Source organism: Giraffa tippelskirchi, chromosome 1 (genome assembly GCF_054371585.1).
Source record: "Giraffa tippelskirchi isolate mGirTip1 chromosome 1, T2T-mGirTip1v1.2.pri, whole genome shotgun sequence".
NCBI lineage: Eukaryota > Metazoa > Chordata > Mammalia > Artiodactyla > Giraffidae > Giraffa > Giraffa tippelskirchi.
The window spans coordinates 24,390,877-24,407,598 of record NC_137275.1 but is presented as its reverse complement, the minus strand read 5'-3'; the positions used below and the strand labels follow the sequence as shown (position 1 = coordinate 24,407,598).

At 46.6% G+C, this 16,722-nt stretch overlaps 1 protein-coding gene across 4 annotated transcripts in view; it reads left to right on the top strand.

Moving 5' to 3' along the window:
- The window catches only part of SHROOM3 (shroom family member 3), a 322,301-nt gene extending 308,301 nt beyond the window's left edge, over positions 1-14,000 (top strand). Inside the window, exons 9-11 of one of the 4 annotated variants that reach the window (XM_081584642.1) lie at positions 8,807-9,079; positions 13,006-13,227; positions 13,685-14,000. In XM_081584642.1, the coding sequence (XP_081440768.1) occupies positions 8,807-9,079; positions 13,006-13,227; positions 13,685-13,852 (663 nt within the window). In that variant the 3' untranslated portion in view covers positions 13,853-14,000. Of the gene's footprint in view, positions 1-8,806; positions 9,080-13,005; positions 13,648-13,674 lie in introns of those variants that run through there. The other 3 variants (XM_081584663.1, XM_081584652.1, XM_081584633.1) reach the window with 3 other exon arrangements.
- Positions 14,001-16,722: the final 2,722 nt, after the last annotated feature.

The window sequence follows — 16,722 nt, the reverse complement described above, 5'->3', positions numbered from 1 at the left end:
AGTGTGTATCGAAGGGAGATACTTCCTTTAAGTATCAAGGAGGCTTGATATTTGGGGGTGTAAAATAGTCTCGTGATTAAATCAGAATTTACCAAATTTAGAGGATAACAAAGAAAGGCTGTGAATGACAGGAAGGAGGCGAAACGGGGAGGATTCATGGGGACAGGAGGTCATGGAGGTCATATGGGGCTTTGTCTGAAATGCTAAAGTTTGGATTTTATCATGTGGCAGTGGAGAACCTTATGAGATTGTTTTAATGAACTACAGGTTTATTAATGTGTAATAGAATGTGTGTGTAACTTGCATTTATATATCTGGTCTGGAAACAGGAAATATGTAGGCTTTGATTGATGTTGTTGAAGGCATTTATTAATAGATTCAGCATGAAGTTGAAATGCAGTTCTCTTCCTGATACATAACAAGCTTTTCTAAGGATGGTTTTAAAAACGTGATGCTTGGTCAAGATTGTCTTAAGGCCAAGTATAGCCTTCCACTGACTTCTGCAAAGCAATAATGTGCTACCTAATGTTTAAAGTTAGTAATAACCAAAGATGTATTTCTAGGCATAGAACTCACTAAGAGTCGATGGAAACTAAGGTCCTGACTTATTAATATTTTAAAACTTAAAATTAGCATTTCCAATCCATTCTCCTTTAACATACTTTTTATTTATATATATATATATAAATTTATATATAGCCTGGATGATGAATTATAATATTGCTCAGACAGTAAAGAATCTGCCTGCAATGTAGGAGACCTGGGTTTGATTCCTGGGTCGGGAAGATCCCCTTGGAGAAGGAAATGGCAACCCACTCCAGTATTCTTGCCTGGGAAATCTCATGGACAGAGGAGCCCAGCAGGCTATAGTTCATGGGGTCGGATATGACTGGGCGGCTAACACACTTTATGTAAGTATTATTTAAAATATAAAACACTCACTGTGTAAACTTTTGACAGACATAAAATCTAAAGACAGTTTAATACTTTCAGCTGTTTGACAAAGATCTGCTTAACCAGATCCCATGATTCTGTTCTGAAGGCCAGAAGACTTTGGCTTAGAGACTTGGTGGAATATTTCAAAAAGAATCTGTTGTTCCTTAGAACTGGCTTTCCCCAGGAGACCACTAGTGACCCAGATGACTCTCAACTGCCTGTTTCTGTTGCTCTTGCCTCATTCTTGAAGTTCCAAGCTTCCCTCTGGTCTGTCTTCCTTTCAGCCTGAAAAACTTCCTTTGGTGTTTCTGTTTTTAAGCATTTTTCTGCTGGTGACAAATTCTTTTAGTTTTCTTTCATCTAAGAATATCCATATTCTACTATCACTTCTAAAGAATTTTTACTGGATATGGAATTCTGGGTTGACTATTCTTTTCTTTCAGCACTGTAAAAATGTTGTCCCATTTCTTCTTGCTTCCATCGTTTCTGATGAGAAATGCACAGCCATTGAATACTTGTTCCTTCTATATGCAATGTGTTGTTTTTATCTGGCTGCTTTCAAATTTTTCTTTGATTTTTCAGCAGTTTGGTTATGATGTGCATGGGCCTTATTTTTTTCATTTGTCCTGTTGGGGTTTGCTAAGCTTCTTAATTCTATAAACTTATGTCTATCACTAAATTCAGGATGTTATTAGCCAGTATGTCTTCAATTTTTTTTTTTTAATTTTTTTTTTTTTTTTAATGTGCTAATCTTTTCCTTTTCTCCTTTTGGGACTCCAGTGACACAAATATTAGACCTTTTGATATGGCCCTGCAAGTCTGAAACTATTTGTTCATATTTTTAATGTTTTCTGTCAGTTCATTCAAATTGGATTATTTCTGTTGATCTCTCTTCAGTTTCACTGACTTTCCTACATTCTGCTAGTGATTTTTTTTTTAATTTCAAATATTAGTTTTCAGTTGTAAAATTTCCATTTAGTTACTGTTTTGTAGTGTCTGACTGTTCATTTCAGAAGTGTTTACTTCTACCATGGAGCATAGTTAGAAAAGTTATTTTAAAGGCTTCGATAGTCCCAGCGTTTGTTTATCTCAGGGTTAGCACCTGTTGGTGGTCTTCACTTGAAAGTTGCTGACATTTTACTGGTTCTTTTCATATGGGGTAATATGGCATTTGAACATTTTCACAGAACTCTGGGTTCTGTGAAAATCCTCTGGAGAATGTGGATTCATTGTTCTGTTTTAGCAAGCAGTCAGCCTAGTGAGGTTCAGGCTGCAAGTTCCGTCCCACCCTGGGTGTCGGTCCCAGTGTCAGTTCGGTTTGCAGAACCTCTGCTCTCTCCTGAGTGTCTGTCCCCCACAGGCACCTTTCAGGGCTGAGCCAGGAGCTCAGGTGAGTTGTTCTGTCACAGTTCAGTCCTGAAAGCCTCAGCTGTGCTGCTTTGGGTCTGTCCTACACATGCAGCTTCTGGGTGAGCCAGGACCTAGGCAGTTCAGACACAGAGTTAGGGGGTCTCCCTTTCCTGCTCTCTCCTGTCCAGTATTCCCACACCTCCTCCAGCCTCTGGCTCCCAGAGGCCCCTTTCCTGGACCTCTGGCTAGAAATAGAAAGACAAGTTCTCGCAATGTCACAGCAACCTGCACGGCTATACCGTCTACATGGGACTCCCCTCAATAAGAGAAAGAAATAGTGGGGAGACCCCTCACAGCTTCAGTCCATGGGGTCATTTTCCCAGTTCCTCTAGACAGAAAGAAGGGTTTTTTCTCTTGGAGTTTTAAGTGCCCATGCCATGTGGCTGTGCAAAGAGAGTCACCTCGGGGAACAGGGCTGGGAAAGGGAGGAAAAAATGAGAAGGAAGGGGAAGAACAGGATTTCCGCCACAAGCTTTATCCCACAGAAGGCGGGGCTTCTTTCAGCATTTTTGCTCCCACACCATCTCTGCAGTTCAGTGTTGAGGCTCTTCACAGGGCAGAGCTAGAACATAAAAAGGGGGAGAAACAGGAAACTCAGCCCCGTCTGGGTCATCCTTCAGGCTTGCTCCCTCCCCAGCGAGCTGGGGAGTTAACCTTGCAGAGCCCTCTGCGGGTCAGGGTGTTAGCTGTAAGAATGGGGGAGGGGGCCTGATGTGGGCTTCCGACATCTGCCTGCCATCAGCCCCCTCCCGGGGTTTATCATCAGGGAGAGAGATGTGGTGGATTTACATCCAGAAGAGTCTCTCTAGCAGCTACGTGCGGACTCAGACAGTAGGAAGAGAGGGTAGTTGGAAGGGTTACAGCTGTCCAGGAACGTGATGATATGGGTCAGAGAGGGAGGTGCAGTAGGAACAGTGAGAAGCCAGTGGATTTTAGTTTTCAAAAGAGGAAGTAAAAGTGGACAACCTGGTAGCAGATGACACATATGGAGCATGGAAGAGAGGAAAGAGGGCTGACTCCGGAGTTCCTGGCTGAGGTGACTGTTGTAACAGAAATAGGAAAACACAGGGAGGGAGGGAGGGAGGTGAGCTGCGTTAAATTTTGAGGAATTTAATCATGTTTCTTCTTGTATGTCAGAGATCCTGTTACCAGGATCCAAGAGATCTCGAAACCAAGAGATCGAACTAGGTAAATGTGACAGCTTTCTGGTCACAAGCTTTCCTGAGAGAAAACGAGAACCACTGTTGACAGAGAGCGTGCTGGAGAATATATGCCTTGGCAGTGGGTCCCCCAGACCTTTCTGCTTTGTCAGGCCACACAGCATGGGATGGAGGCTTGCTCGGGACAGAAACTGCCCCTGACTTCTCTCTCGAGTGAAATGCAGCTAAAGAAAGCAGCCCATGCTGCTGCTTGGATCCTCGAGTTGAATGTCTTTAGTCCCAGTTTTTACCAGCAGGAGCCTGAATTTCTCTCTGTCCTCAAACCCTGGCCACACGGCTGTGTTAGTTGCTCAGTCATGTCCGACTCTTTGCTAGCCCACAAACTGTAGTGCGCCAAGCTCCTCTGTCCATGGAATTCTCCAGGCAGGAATACTAGAGTGGGTAGCCATTCCCTTCTGCAGGGGATCTTCTCAACTGAGGGATCGAACCCAGGTCTCTCACATGGGCAGATGGATTCTTCACCACTGAACCACCTGGGAACCCTAGGGGCCCTGAATTACTCGGTTTAGTTGAAGACAGGTCTAGTTGAAGACAGGTCGAGGCTGACTGTGTGTGTAGTGACATTATTGGCAACCCGGTCAGCACAAATCCGCTGAGCAGAAGGCAAAACAGTGTTGGGGGTGGGGAGTGGTTGGCTATATTCCCCTAGGGTCATCTACCCAAGTGACTGCCTGGTATGTGTTCTTCAAGGGGCTGCCTGATCTTAAGCATAGCACAAAACAGGAACAACTTGAATGTGTAACACTTTTTATATCTTCCAAAGTGCTTGCTTCATCTTACCTGAGCCTCACAACATTCCTCTGAGCCGTTTTAACGTAGCAACAAAAAGCCTGAATCTTGCAGCTGGGTGACCTGGGTCTAAGCCCAGTGCTGCCCCTTTCTGTCTGCCCAAGCTTGGGCAAGTGACATACTGCTATCTGCCTCACTTTTCTCATCAGTAAAAGGGGGAAACAGCGCCCATCTCACTGGGTTGTTGTGAGTAGTAATTGAAAACAGGAAAACGCCTAAATGGTGCCTGGCTTAGAGAAAGAGCTCTGTAACTAAACAGAATGATTATTTTCAGGCAGGCATTAGGATGCCCATGCTGTGGATGAGAAAAACAGATACAAAAAGTCGAGTGACTGGCCTGGGAATGACTTTCTGTCATAGCCAGATCTCCTGACTCCTGGTCCAGTGTCCAAGTTGGCGCTGGAACCGTGAGGAGGTGGACAGGACCCAGCAGGATTTCAGCCTGCAGATGGCAAGGTGGGAGGGAGGGACTGTTAAACTATGTTTCCAGCGAGAACCCTTATAAATAGCAGCTCAGGCCGGTGAGTTAACAGTTTATGCCAGATGAGAAGTGGTTGGTTAAATGTCGATGATTTTGCAAATTAATTAGCTCCTGAGAGACTAGTAAGTTATTTTTAAAAAATCAAAACACCTCTCTCCTCTCTCCCCATTAAATTCCATGGGCATAAGTAAGTTGGTAGGTTTTTTTGGAAAGATCTGCCTAGCAGAGAATGGCTATTGAATACAGCCAACTTTCCCTTGCTACCTTCAGTTATTCAAATTCCTCTTTAACTATGTTTTAAAATCCAAATCTCTGCATGTTAAGGGCTTGGTAAAATGAAAAATTCAAATACCATTCAAATATACACCCTTTTTTGGGTCAGGAGTGATTGGTGTGACTGCTTAGTGATGCTGGTATTAGCTGATCTGGCTGGGCTGTGACGGATCACATTACAGCTCCACCAATAGCTTTCAGAAATCAAAATGCAAAATGTAGATGGTTCTTCCTGCTGAAGCCTCTTTGCATCACTTCTCGGCATTTTCTTCTCATTCTGTCCATCCTTGTCTCATGAAGCCCAGAGTTCATGTCAGCTCCTGTACAGGCAGACCTATGATTCTTCTGCCAGTGTTGATGTCTTTGAAAAACAAAACAGAGCAAGTGCCAAGCACTGCCCCTGCTATCCCAAGAGTGTGCAGACAGCAGCTGCCTGCCTGAGACCTGCGAGCGGGCACCAAGCACTGCCCCCACCATCCCAGGAGTGTGCACAGGCCACTGCATCTGCACAGCACGTATCAAGGAGACAATGGCCAGGACATGCCGGGGAAAGAGACAGTTCAGTCACTCAGTCGTGTCCGACTCTTTGCGACCCCATGAACTGCAGCACGGCAGGCCTCTCTGTCCGTTACCAACTCCCGGAATCCACCCAAACCCATGTCCATTGAGTCAGTGATGCCATCCAACCATCTCATCCTCTGTCGTCCCCTTCTCCTCCTGCCTCAGTCTTTCCCAGCATCAGGGTCTTTTCCAATGAGTCAGCTCTTCACATCAGGTGGCCAAAGTATTGGAGTTTCACCTTCAACATTAGTCCTTCCAATGAACACCCAGGACTGATCTCCTTTAGGATGGAACTGGTTGGATCTCCTTGTAGTCCAAGGGACTCTCAAGAGTCTTTTCCAACACCACAGTTGAAAAGCATTAATTCTTCTGCGCTCAGCTTTCTTTATAGTCCAACTCTTACATCCATACATGACCACTGGAAAAACCATAGCCTTAACTAGGTTCGTCATAACTTTCCTTCCAAGGAGTAAGCGTCTTTTAATTTCATTGCTTTAATCACCATCTGCAGTGATTTTGGAGCCAAAAATAAAGTCAGCCACTGTTTCCCCATCTATTTGCCATGAAGTGATGGGACCTGATGCCATGATCTTAGTTTTCTGAATGTTGAGCTTTAAGCCAACTTTTTCACTCTCCTCTTTCCAGCACTCAAACTAAAAGCAGCCCCTTGGTTCTGGGAAAGATGGCAGAGTAGAAGGACTTGAGCTCGCCTCCTCTCACGAAAACACCAAAATCACAACTAACTGCTGAACAGCCAATGACCAAAAAGACTGGAATCTACCAGAAAAAATATTTTACATTCAAAGACAAAGAAGCCGCCTCAGTAAGACAGAAGCGGGGGACACTTTCACGACATAATCAAACCCCATACCTGCCAGGTGGGCGACCCACAAACTGGAAAATAATTATATCACAGACATTCTCCCGCAAGAGCAAAAGTCCTGAGCCCCACATCAGGCTCTCCAGCCTGAGGGTCTGGTATCTGGAGGAGGAACCCCCAGTGGGGCTTGAGGTCAGGAGTTCCACAGTACTGGGGGAAACAGAGACTCTACTCTTGGAGGGCACACACAAGGTTTCACACACACTGGGACACACCATAAAGAAGTAACGCCATAGGAACCTGAACTGGACCTACCTATGAGTCCTGAAAGGTCTCCTGGAGAAGCTGGGGTCAGCTGTGCTTCACTGGGGAACAAGGATACTGGTGGCAGAGGCCCCAGAGACTATTGATCAGTGTGAGCTCTCCTGGAGGTCTGCCATTTTGGTATTATGACCTGGTCCCACCCAACAGCCTACAGACCAGTGCTGGAACACTCAGGCCAAACAACCCACAGGAACACAGCTCCACCCATCAGCAGACAGGCTGAGCTCACAGCCACCTCTAAACACACCCCTTGATACAACCCTGCCCACCAGAGGGACAGGACCCAGCTCCATCTACCAGCAGGCAGACACCAGTCCCTCCCACCAAGAAGCCTGCACAAGCCCCAGGACCAGCCTCACCCACCAGGGAGCAAACACTAGCAGCAAGAACTATGATCCTGCAGCCTGAGAAGTGGAGACCACAAACAGAGAAAGTTAGACAAAATGAGACGATAGAGAAATATGTTCCAGATGAAGGAACAAGATAAAAAAAAAACCACAACTAAATGAAATAGAGGCAACCTATCTGGAAAAGAATTTAGAGTACTGATAGCAAAGATAATCCAAGATCTCCCCAAGAATGGAGGCGCAAATCAAGATGATACCAGAGATGTTTAACAAAGAGTAGAAGATTTAAAGAATAAACAGAGATGAACAATACAGCAACTGGAATGAAAAATATGCTTGAAGGAGTCAATTATTCTGTTGTTAAAGCAGAAGAACGGCTAAGTGAGCTAGAAGACAGAATGGTAGAAATTGCTGCCATGAAACAGAATAAAGAGAACAGAAATGAGGACAGAAACTGACAGATGCTGAAAACAAATTTATGGTTACCAAAGGGGGAACGGTGGGGGGGAGGGTAAAGCAGGAACTTGGGATTAACATATACACACTACTATAAAGTAGGTAACTAACAAGGATTTACTGAATAGCATGGGGAATACTACTCAGTATTCTGTGAAAACCTATATGAGAAAAAAATCTAAAAAATGAATATGTTTATGTATAACTGAAATACTTTGCCGTACACCTGAAACATAACATTGTAAATCAACTGTACTCCAATAAAATTAAAGCGAAGAAACAAAAAACCAAAGGCAGGATCTGCAGAGGAAAGACTGAGTGGGCTAGATACTGACCCTGGTGCTGTTCAGCCTTCTTTGATCCATCCTTACCCACTGAACCCTGCTCACTGGGTGACTGCCCTTCTAGTACCGCTGACCTGTCACCTTTAATTCAAGCCAGAACTTGGACGTTTCAAGGACATTGTGAACCCTACTTAAACTGAAGGAGCCTGAGAAAATTAAAGAGCCAAGTTCAGTAGAATCTCAGAAGAAGAGTTCTCCCTTCTCTTCACCACTCACCCCCACATCTGAGGACAAGACTTACTGGTTAATGCTCCTTTGCTGATTAAAACTCAGCACACCCCAGTGTCCCAATTTCCTCACCTAGTGATCTGCATAGATGAGGGAGTATCTCCTACAAGACCACTGGGAAGGCTCAGTGAGATAATCTGCAGACTTCCTCACCATGTCTGGCTCATAGTAAATTGCTCCACAAGTGGTATCTGTGATTAATATTCAACTTAGCTCAGTAATCTTAGGCTCTCTCGGCTGCTCTATCTGTTAAACAAGAATATATACCCTGCCTGCCTGTGGTATTATTGTGAGGATCAAACGAGAACATGTCTTGCAAAGACTTTTAAAAGTGAGCAGTTAACAAACCAGTTGGGAAGGCAGTGTTGTGCACAGCACATGACTGGACAGCATTCCAAGGTGACGTGTGATTGTGCGTAGCCTGTGAGGACTGAATACGTTCTGAGAAACGAAAGGAGGCTGTGGTCTGAGGTTGGGGGCAGTCCATACAGAGCAGAGGAGGGCCTTCAGCTGAGTATCAAAAAAAAAGACAGGGAGGATGCGACTAGAAGTGGATCTTGTCGCCCCTGACCACTCGGCTGGCTAACTTTTGCTGTGTGTCTCCTCTCTCATGACAGGCGGAGCTGATCGGAAGCCTCACCCACAAGCTCGAGACCCTGCAGGAAGCCAAGGAGAGCCTACTGATGGACATCAAGCTCAATAACGCCCTGGGGGAGGAGGTGGAGGCCTGGATCAGTGAGCTCTGCAAGCCCAATGAGATCGACAAGTACAAGATGTTCATTGGGGACTTGGACAAGGTGGTAAACCTGCTCCTGTCCCTCTCGGGGCGCCTGGCCCGCGTGGAGAACGTGCTCAGTGGCCTTGGTGAAGACGCCAGTAACGAGGAAAGGGTAGGCGGCCTAGCAGTTCCCTTCAAGTCTCCTCCATACCTCCCCAGAGCCCCATGTACACAGAGAAGTACGGTGAGACAGGAGTCCTTCTAGAGAAGACCACCATCTCTCTGGAGCGGGGAGGGGGGGTCCGGCATACAGGTGAGCAGGGCACAGAGGGGAAGGCAGCTTCCACGCCAGGATGTCATGTCATGACACCTAAGCCTCAGGGATGCTTACTAGGAAAGTAAAAACGTGGGCGCCAGAGTTTCTTTCCTTCCGTTCTGTCCCAGAAAAAGGCAAAAGGCATAATGAAGATGGACATTAAAAACAGAGAGGAATGACAAAGCTGTTGGGGACGAGGAGAGGGCCCAGGAACATGCACTCAGGCTCCAGGGAAGCTGCGGGTGAGGGGCCAGGGACACCAAGGGAGGACATACCCGCTGTTGTCACTGCACCCCTCACTGGAAGAACATAACAACAGTGATGGTAACACGACACAGAATCCCAGGGCTCCCTCTGGGTCAGGCACTGTGGGCTTAGATGCTGTAGACACAGCCTCAAAGAGTTCTCACTAGAGGCCAGTAAGTAAGCAACGCAGCCAGGACAGGAGTCCTGCTATAGTCCCCAGGTGTTATCCCACCTCCTTGAACTTCATTGCAGAGCTGCAGAGCATTCTTCACCTGCTCAGCTGTACAGCAGGTATTTACTGCGTGTCTGGTATAGGCCACCTTCTGGTGTAGGCACTTGGGATACTCTGAATAAAGCAGTCAGATCCCTGCCTGCATGGGACTTACTAGCCAAGGAGGTCAGACAATAAACAGAGCTGTAACTTCACGTACACTGAGTGACCAGCCCTCCAGCAAGTAAGAGGCACCTCTTTTGCTTCCCGGCTCCTGGAAATTAGGGATTTCCCAATCATTTCTCCGAATGTACTGCCTTAAAAGGAAAGGTATGTCTTGGCAAATAGATTCTTGAAAGATTAGAAGAGATCTAGAGGTTAAGCATTTAGGAATGGGACTCGGAGCACCCAGGACCCCCACCCCCCACCCCGGACCAGTGCCCTCCTGTGTATATGTGCCGGGCCTTTGTTCCCTCCAGACAGTTTCCCTAGAAACTTACTGTCCTTGCCTCTAAAGTGTTGTCCCTCCTGCCTGCCTTCCATCCAGCGAGCAGTGAACCATAACCTGTCAAATACCAGCTGCTCTGCGTGCTAGGGCTGACACTGGCTGAAAACAGAGCCCCCCTGAAGGCACTCACCAGACAGTGAGGAGGACCAGTGTAGAAGCAGCGATTGTGTCTAGTATGCTGCTGCACAGTGATAAACTCAGGGCCACGAGTGGCATCTAGAGGGCTTTCTTAATGCCAGGCAGACTAATGGAAAAGCTTCACCATTTAGAAGGAATGTTATGGACGAAGTCCAGGCCGACCGTGGCACGTTTAGGAACTGAGTTACATGTGGTTGGTATGTCTAGAGCATAGAGTGATTCCATGACTTACTTGTTTTTAAGGGAGACCAGGAAGAGCTTCCCAGGTGGCACTAGTGGTGAAGAACCTGCCTGCCAGTGCAGGAGACATAAGAGACACAGGTTAAATCCCTGGGTCAGGAAGATCCCCTGGAGGAGGGCACAGCAATCCACTCCAGTAGTCTTGCCTGGGGAATTCCATAGACAGAGGAGCCTGGTAGGCTCACAGTCCATAGGGTCACAAGAGTTGGACACGACTTAGCACACAGGCAAGAAGGGGTAATGAAGCTGCTCTGTCCCCATGGAGCTAGCATCAGTGGGGAAGCCATTATCACCTCTGGACCCAGAGAAGCAGAAGGAAGGGGCCCTTAGCAGAACTATAGGCATAGCTCGTCTGGAGGAAAGGTTTCGGCCACCGCCACCTGGCAAGGAGAGAGCCAGGACTACAGGCCTCAGTGTCTTCTTTCTCCCACCTCCCCCAGTCTCCTGCTGTGGCTGCCACTGGCCGAACCCAGCACCCAGCAGGGTTCAGCTTCACTAGACATTGAGTCAGGCTGAGGAGAGTGGGTCTGGAGGGGGGTAGTAGAATCCAGTACAGAACATCGTCACCAAGACCTATGGGTCAGTACTTCAGAATTTAGCCTGCAGAGCCTTGAACTCCTTTCGTTACATGATTGGCCTAGGGAGTGGGGAGAAGGATGTTACCATGGGGAGGCTTCTAGAAAGATGGGTTTAGGCTGTGAATTCAGACCATTGTCTTGGGGATAAAGAACAAGGAGTGAGTTAGAGCATGAGTTTGGATCAGCAGGGCATGTTAGATGAGGGGAAGGACAGAACAGAAGGTAATTCCAAGTTTCCTGTTGGGTCACCTGGCTGGATGTCACAGGTCTGTGAGATAGGGAACACTGGAGCTGTTCTTAGAGGAAAATGAGTTGTTCCAGAATTGAGCTCAACTTAACACTTCAATGCCGTCTATACTCTTAAGTACACATAAGTGCTTGCTCACCCGCAAAATACATCAGGATTAGTTCTTATAGTTGTTGTTGTTCAGTCACTAAGTCAGGTCTGACTTTATGCAACCCCATGGACTGCAGCATGCTAGGCTCCTCTGTCCACTATCTCCCAGAGTTGGCTCAAATTCATGTCTGTTGAGTTGATGATGCTATCTAACCATCTCATCCTCTGTTGCCCTCTTCTCCTTTTGCTTTCAATTTTTCCCAGCACTAGGGTCTTTTCCAGTGAGTCAGCTCTTTGAATCAGGTGGCCAAAGTATTAGAGCTTCAGCTTCAGCAGCAGTCCTTCCAATGAATATTTAGGACTGGTTTGATTTCTGGTTTGATCTCCTTGCAGTCCAAGGGACTCTCAAAAAGTCTTCTCCAACACCACAGTTCAAAAGCATCAATTCTTCAGCACTCAGCCTTTTTTATGGTCCAGCTCTCATATCTGTACATGACTACTGGAAAAATCATCACTTTGAATTCCTTGATAATTGGCCTTTTTTTCCCTTCAATTTTTTAATTATGGTTAACTACATAAAGGACTACATAAAGGACTTCCCAGGTGACTTAGTGTTGAAAAAAAAATCCACCTGCCAATGCAGGAGACACAAGAGACATGAGTTCGATGCCTGGGTTGGGATGATCCCCTGGAGAAGGAAATGGCAATCCACTCCAGTATTCTTGCCTGGAAAATTCCTTGGACAGGGGACCGTGATGGGCTTCAGTCCATGGGGTTGCAAAGAGTCGGACACAGCTGAGCACACAGTACATAGGTTTCCCTGGTGGCTCAGTGGTAAAGAATCCACCTGCCAATGCAGGGGATGAGGGTTCAATCCCTGGGTTGAGAAGATCCCCTGTAGGAGGAAATGGCAACCCACTCCAGTATTCCTGCCTGGAGAATCCCATAGACAGAGGAGCCTGTGTTGCTGGTCCCCATGGGCTCGCAAGAGTTGGACACGACTTAGTGACTAAACCACCACCAGCACATATAAAATTTGCTGTCTTAACTATTTTTAGCTGTACAATTCAGTAGTGTTAAGTATATTTACGTTGCTGTGCAACAGATCTCCAGAACTTTTTTCATCTCGCAAAACTCGGTACCCATTGAAACAAGTCCTCCACTCTCTCCTCCCCCCAGGCCCTGGCAATCACCAACCTACTTCGTGCCGTTAGGACTTTGGTACTCTTAAGGACCCCCTACAAGTGGAATCCTGATTGTCCTTTTAAGACTAGAAGCCTAAAGTAAAGCCATTACCCCCACTAGTTGAATGTAGTGCCTCTTGAATTAAAGCTGGACCATGCATAAGCACCATAATGGTAATAAGCTGATTTTCAAAACATCTGCGCCTCCCTACTTTAGAGTGATGGTTGAAATAGCATCTTAGATATTGTCCTGTCCTGTAAAAGATCTCTCTGCAGGCAGTGTGGCTCTCTTCCCCCCCCACACTGGCCCTCTGCTGACCCACTTGTCTTGCCCTGGCAGAGCTCACTCAACGAGAAGAGGAAGGTCCTGTCTGCTCAGCACGAGGACGCCCGGGAGCTCAAGGAGAATGTGGATCGGAGGGAGCGCGTGGTGCTGGACATCCTGGCCAACTACCTCTCCGAGGAGCAGCTCCAGGATTACCGGCATTTCGTGAAACTGAAGTCGACGCTCCTCATCGAGCAGCGAGAGCTGGACGACAAGATCAAGCTGGGCCAGGAGCAGGTCAAATGCCTGCTAGAGAGCCTCCCCTCGGACTTCGTGCCCAAGGCGGGGGCCCTGGCTCTGCCCCCAGGCCTCACCGGCGATGTGACTCCCGTGGGGGGCTGGACTGGCAGTGGTGTTTTCCCAGCGGTGACCTCCCCACTTTAGCCTCTTCTCCAACACCCACCCAGAAGACTGCCCCTTCTCTCAACACTATTTAATCTGAAAAATGTTTCGGTACAAGCCACCCGTTAAGCTCTGTGGGTTATTGGGGGTTTTTTTCTGGATAAAAGGAAAAAATTCCATCCAGGAAAAAGCCTGTCCTCCTCCTCCTTGCCCTTCATGATTGATCTCCCGAGAGCTTAAACGCCACTGGGAGGTGACCCCCTTTCTATTGTTACTTCGTAGTAGAAACGAAATTAATGAAATTGTGAGAACTGATCGGAGGGTGTCTGATTGATCGTTTAGTTTTTCACAGGCCGAGGCAACACGGATCCGTGGGTGTCACCCTCAGGACCGCATCCACAGTGGCCTTCCCTGCCTGTGGGCAGTGCTTCCTGACGACAAGTACGCGTACTTATCAGTGAAGGGCCTGCGACATAACGCCTTACAGAGAAGCACACGGGAGAAAATTGTCCAACCTTGAACACTGTTATTTATATTTTTAAAAATGAAAAAGATCATTGTGTGCTAACCACTTACTTGATTCTGTTCTGTGGTGGATGTAGACAGTTATGTTTGAGCTTTGTATTTTGTGAGAACCTTAATGAAACGAAGAATTCCAAAGACAGTCACCTTGCGTGTGGAGACTTTTCTTAAACTCCTGACATGTGAGTTGAGCTTCAGCGCTTGTTTTAAATTGAGTATGGGGAAGTCCCAGCTGCCACTGCTGCCAGCTCACCACTTTACCCCTGCAATAAGCAGAACACCACACTCCTTCCCAGGAAGGCTTTATGCACCATGGTCATCACATCCTTCCCTAATGCTTCTTGTCATTATCACTGGGGCAGAGAGAAAGCTAAATTCCACTGATGAGGACAACACTCCAACCTTTTGACAAGGAGACTAGAACCCAAGTCAATTCAAAACTGAGTTCATGCTGTCCTGCTATGAGATTTGAGCTAAACCCAGCTTATTTAGTGAGATATATTGTTAGGCTGCCTTAATCATGCTTTGCACAAAAGTTTCTTCTCCTGAAATGTCAAACTCATCAACCACACTTAGGAAAAATCCCCTCCTTAAACTCTGAAGACTGATTTTGCACGATTCTGCTTCAATAGCAACATCTGAGAGGACACTCGTGAGCCCAAGCTGTAAGTCTGTTAAGATAGACTGGATGATGGACAGGGGTGATGGGCCAGTGACCAGGCTGTGTCGTCAGCTGCTGGAGACGGCAACAGCCTGATGCATGGAGCAGGTGGTAGATCCCCAGCCGTGCTTTCATGGTGAATCCTCAGCTGGGGGCCACCTCTGCTGATCTGGGCTACAAGTATGATAGCAGCCAGTCCTAGAGAACTGGGAGAGTGAAATTCAGAGAATATCTTGGTACAGTTTAATTAATGAAAAATTTCTGGTTAAGCACTTCAAAAATGTAGTTTTGGTCCCTGATACATATGTATTTTTATGAACTTAGAATCAATAGGCCACCCACAGATTTCTTGTGAACCACAACAAAACCACTGCTACATTCTTTGGGGGTTTCACACGGTCAGACTGCATTACAAGACTGTACCTTGGTTTCCCAGGGATGTTTTCAAAAACTTCTCTCACATCTCGAGGCTCCACACTCCCAGGAAATTAGTAGAACCAGGGACGGCATGCAACAGCCACACACTGTGTGGTCATTTTGGAGTAAAGAAAGACAGTGCCTCTCACTGACCTTTCATCAGACTTAGGCCAACACAGGAGCCTGAGGGCAACTCCAGATGGTGGTTAACCAATCGGTGTGTCTCAGTGACACTTGGTTGTGTCTTGAGGTCAAAGCAGGTTAAAGGTAACCAGCAAATGTCTCCAGCAGCTACTAGTGAAATTACCCAGAGGATTTGGGAGTTCCCAATTCCCATCACTTTTTTAAATTCCCGATTTCATTATTTATTATTTTTGGTTGCACTACGTCTTCACTGCTGGCACAGGATTTTCTCTCGTTACAGCAATCTGGGGCCACTCCCCAGTTGCAGCATGCAGGCTTCTCACAGCAGTGGATTCTCTTGTTGTGGAGCACGGGTTCTAGGGCATGAGGGCTTCAGTAGTTGTAGCTCTGGACTCTAGAGCACAGGCTCAGTAGCTGAGGTGCACAGGCCCAGCTGCACTGTGGCATGCGAGATCCTGCTGGACTAATGATCAAACCTATGTCTCGCCCACTGGCAGGTGGATTCCCTATCATTGAGCCACCAGGGAAGTCCCCTACACTCTTCTAAATTCTCCTTAAGCATTTGGGAACATTGTACACATTCAGTCTTTTTCATCACTTCTCTAACTGATACATGTCAAAGTGACCCCCAGAGAAGAGCAGCAGGTAATGCTTCAAGGCACCACAAGCACCCGAAAGTGATGACATTCTGAAGATGGTATCCCTTCTTTTGCTCCACTGAAATGTCCTGTGATGTGAGAGGAGTGAGGAACCAAGTGTGACTAGGAAATTACTTTGCAAGTGGATGTGATATTTATAACAGGACTTGACCTCTGTGCTCTGATTAGAAGGAATCTCTAACATAGGTTTCATTATTAACTAGAAAATAAGCCTATTCTTTATCCCTTTCCTATTTCACATTCTTTCCCCACTATTAAAAAACAATCATCTACAGTAGAAGCCACCTTTTCCCTCCAAAGAATATCCTCAGCCAAAATCAGGAGCACAGCAACCATGAGCAATTTGTTGGTCAAGATCTCAGGACACAAATGACATCATCAGGAATGTTTGTTCAGTCCATAATTGTCCCTGTGGATGCGGTCCTTTCAGACAGAGCAAATCTCATGAGAATCAAGAATCGGCAAGGATGGCCTTACTGCTGTTAACTCAAGAGGCCTTCAAAGTTCCAAGAAAGGACAACACTGGGAGGCCTCTGACTTCCTGGGCCCTTGGAGAAGTGCCTGGGCTCGTTGCTACATGTCATCTGACTCAGCCTTTTCTCAGGCTGTTTTGCTTCTTGTGGTGGCTGCTTAACCTCAAAGAATGCGGGGAGGGTCCATAGTGCAAGTGTCTGGAGTTCCTCCCAGAGGCACTGTCGAAACCAAATATTTTTTTTTCCTTTGCTCCAGGGGATCATTTTAGGTTTTGTTTTGCGCAACTCGTTTTCAGACTTCAACATTAGCCAGTTTGGGTCAGCTCCCAAGTGTCTATTCAGGTGAGGAATGAGGGCTTAACTGAGGTTCTTTGGGGCATATAAAGCAGAAACCAGCCTGCGACATCCCAGTTTTTCTATATTACTATCTGATCCAGAGTCACTTCTGAGTTTAAAAGGTAGATCACAGTCATTCCTAATATGAGTTCTACCTTATTTGGGATCTTCCCTAGTG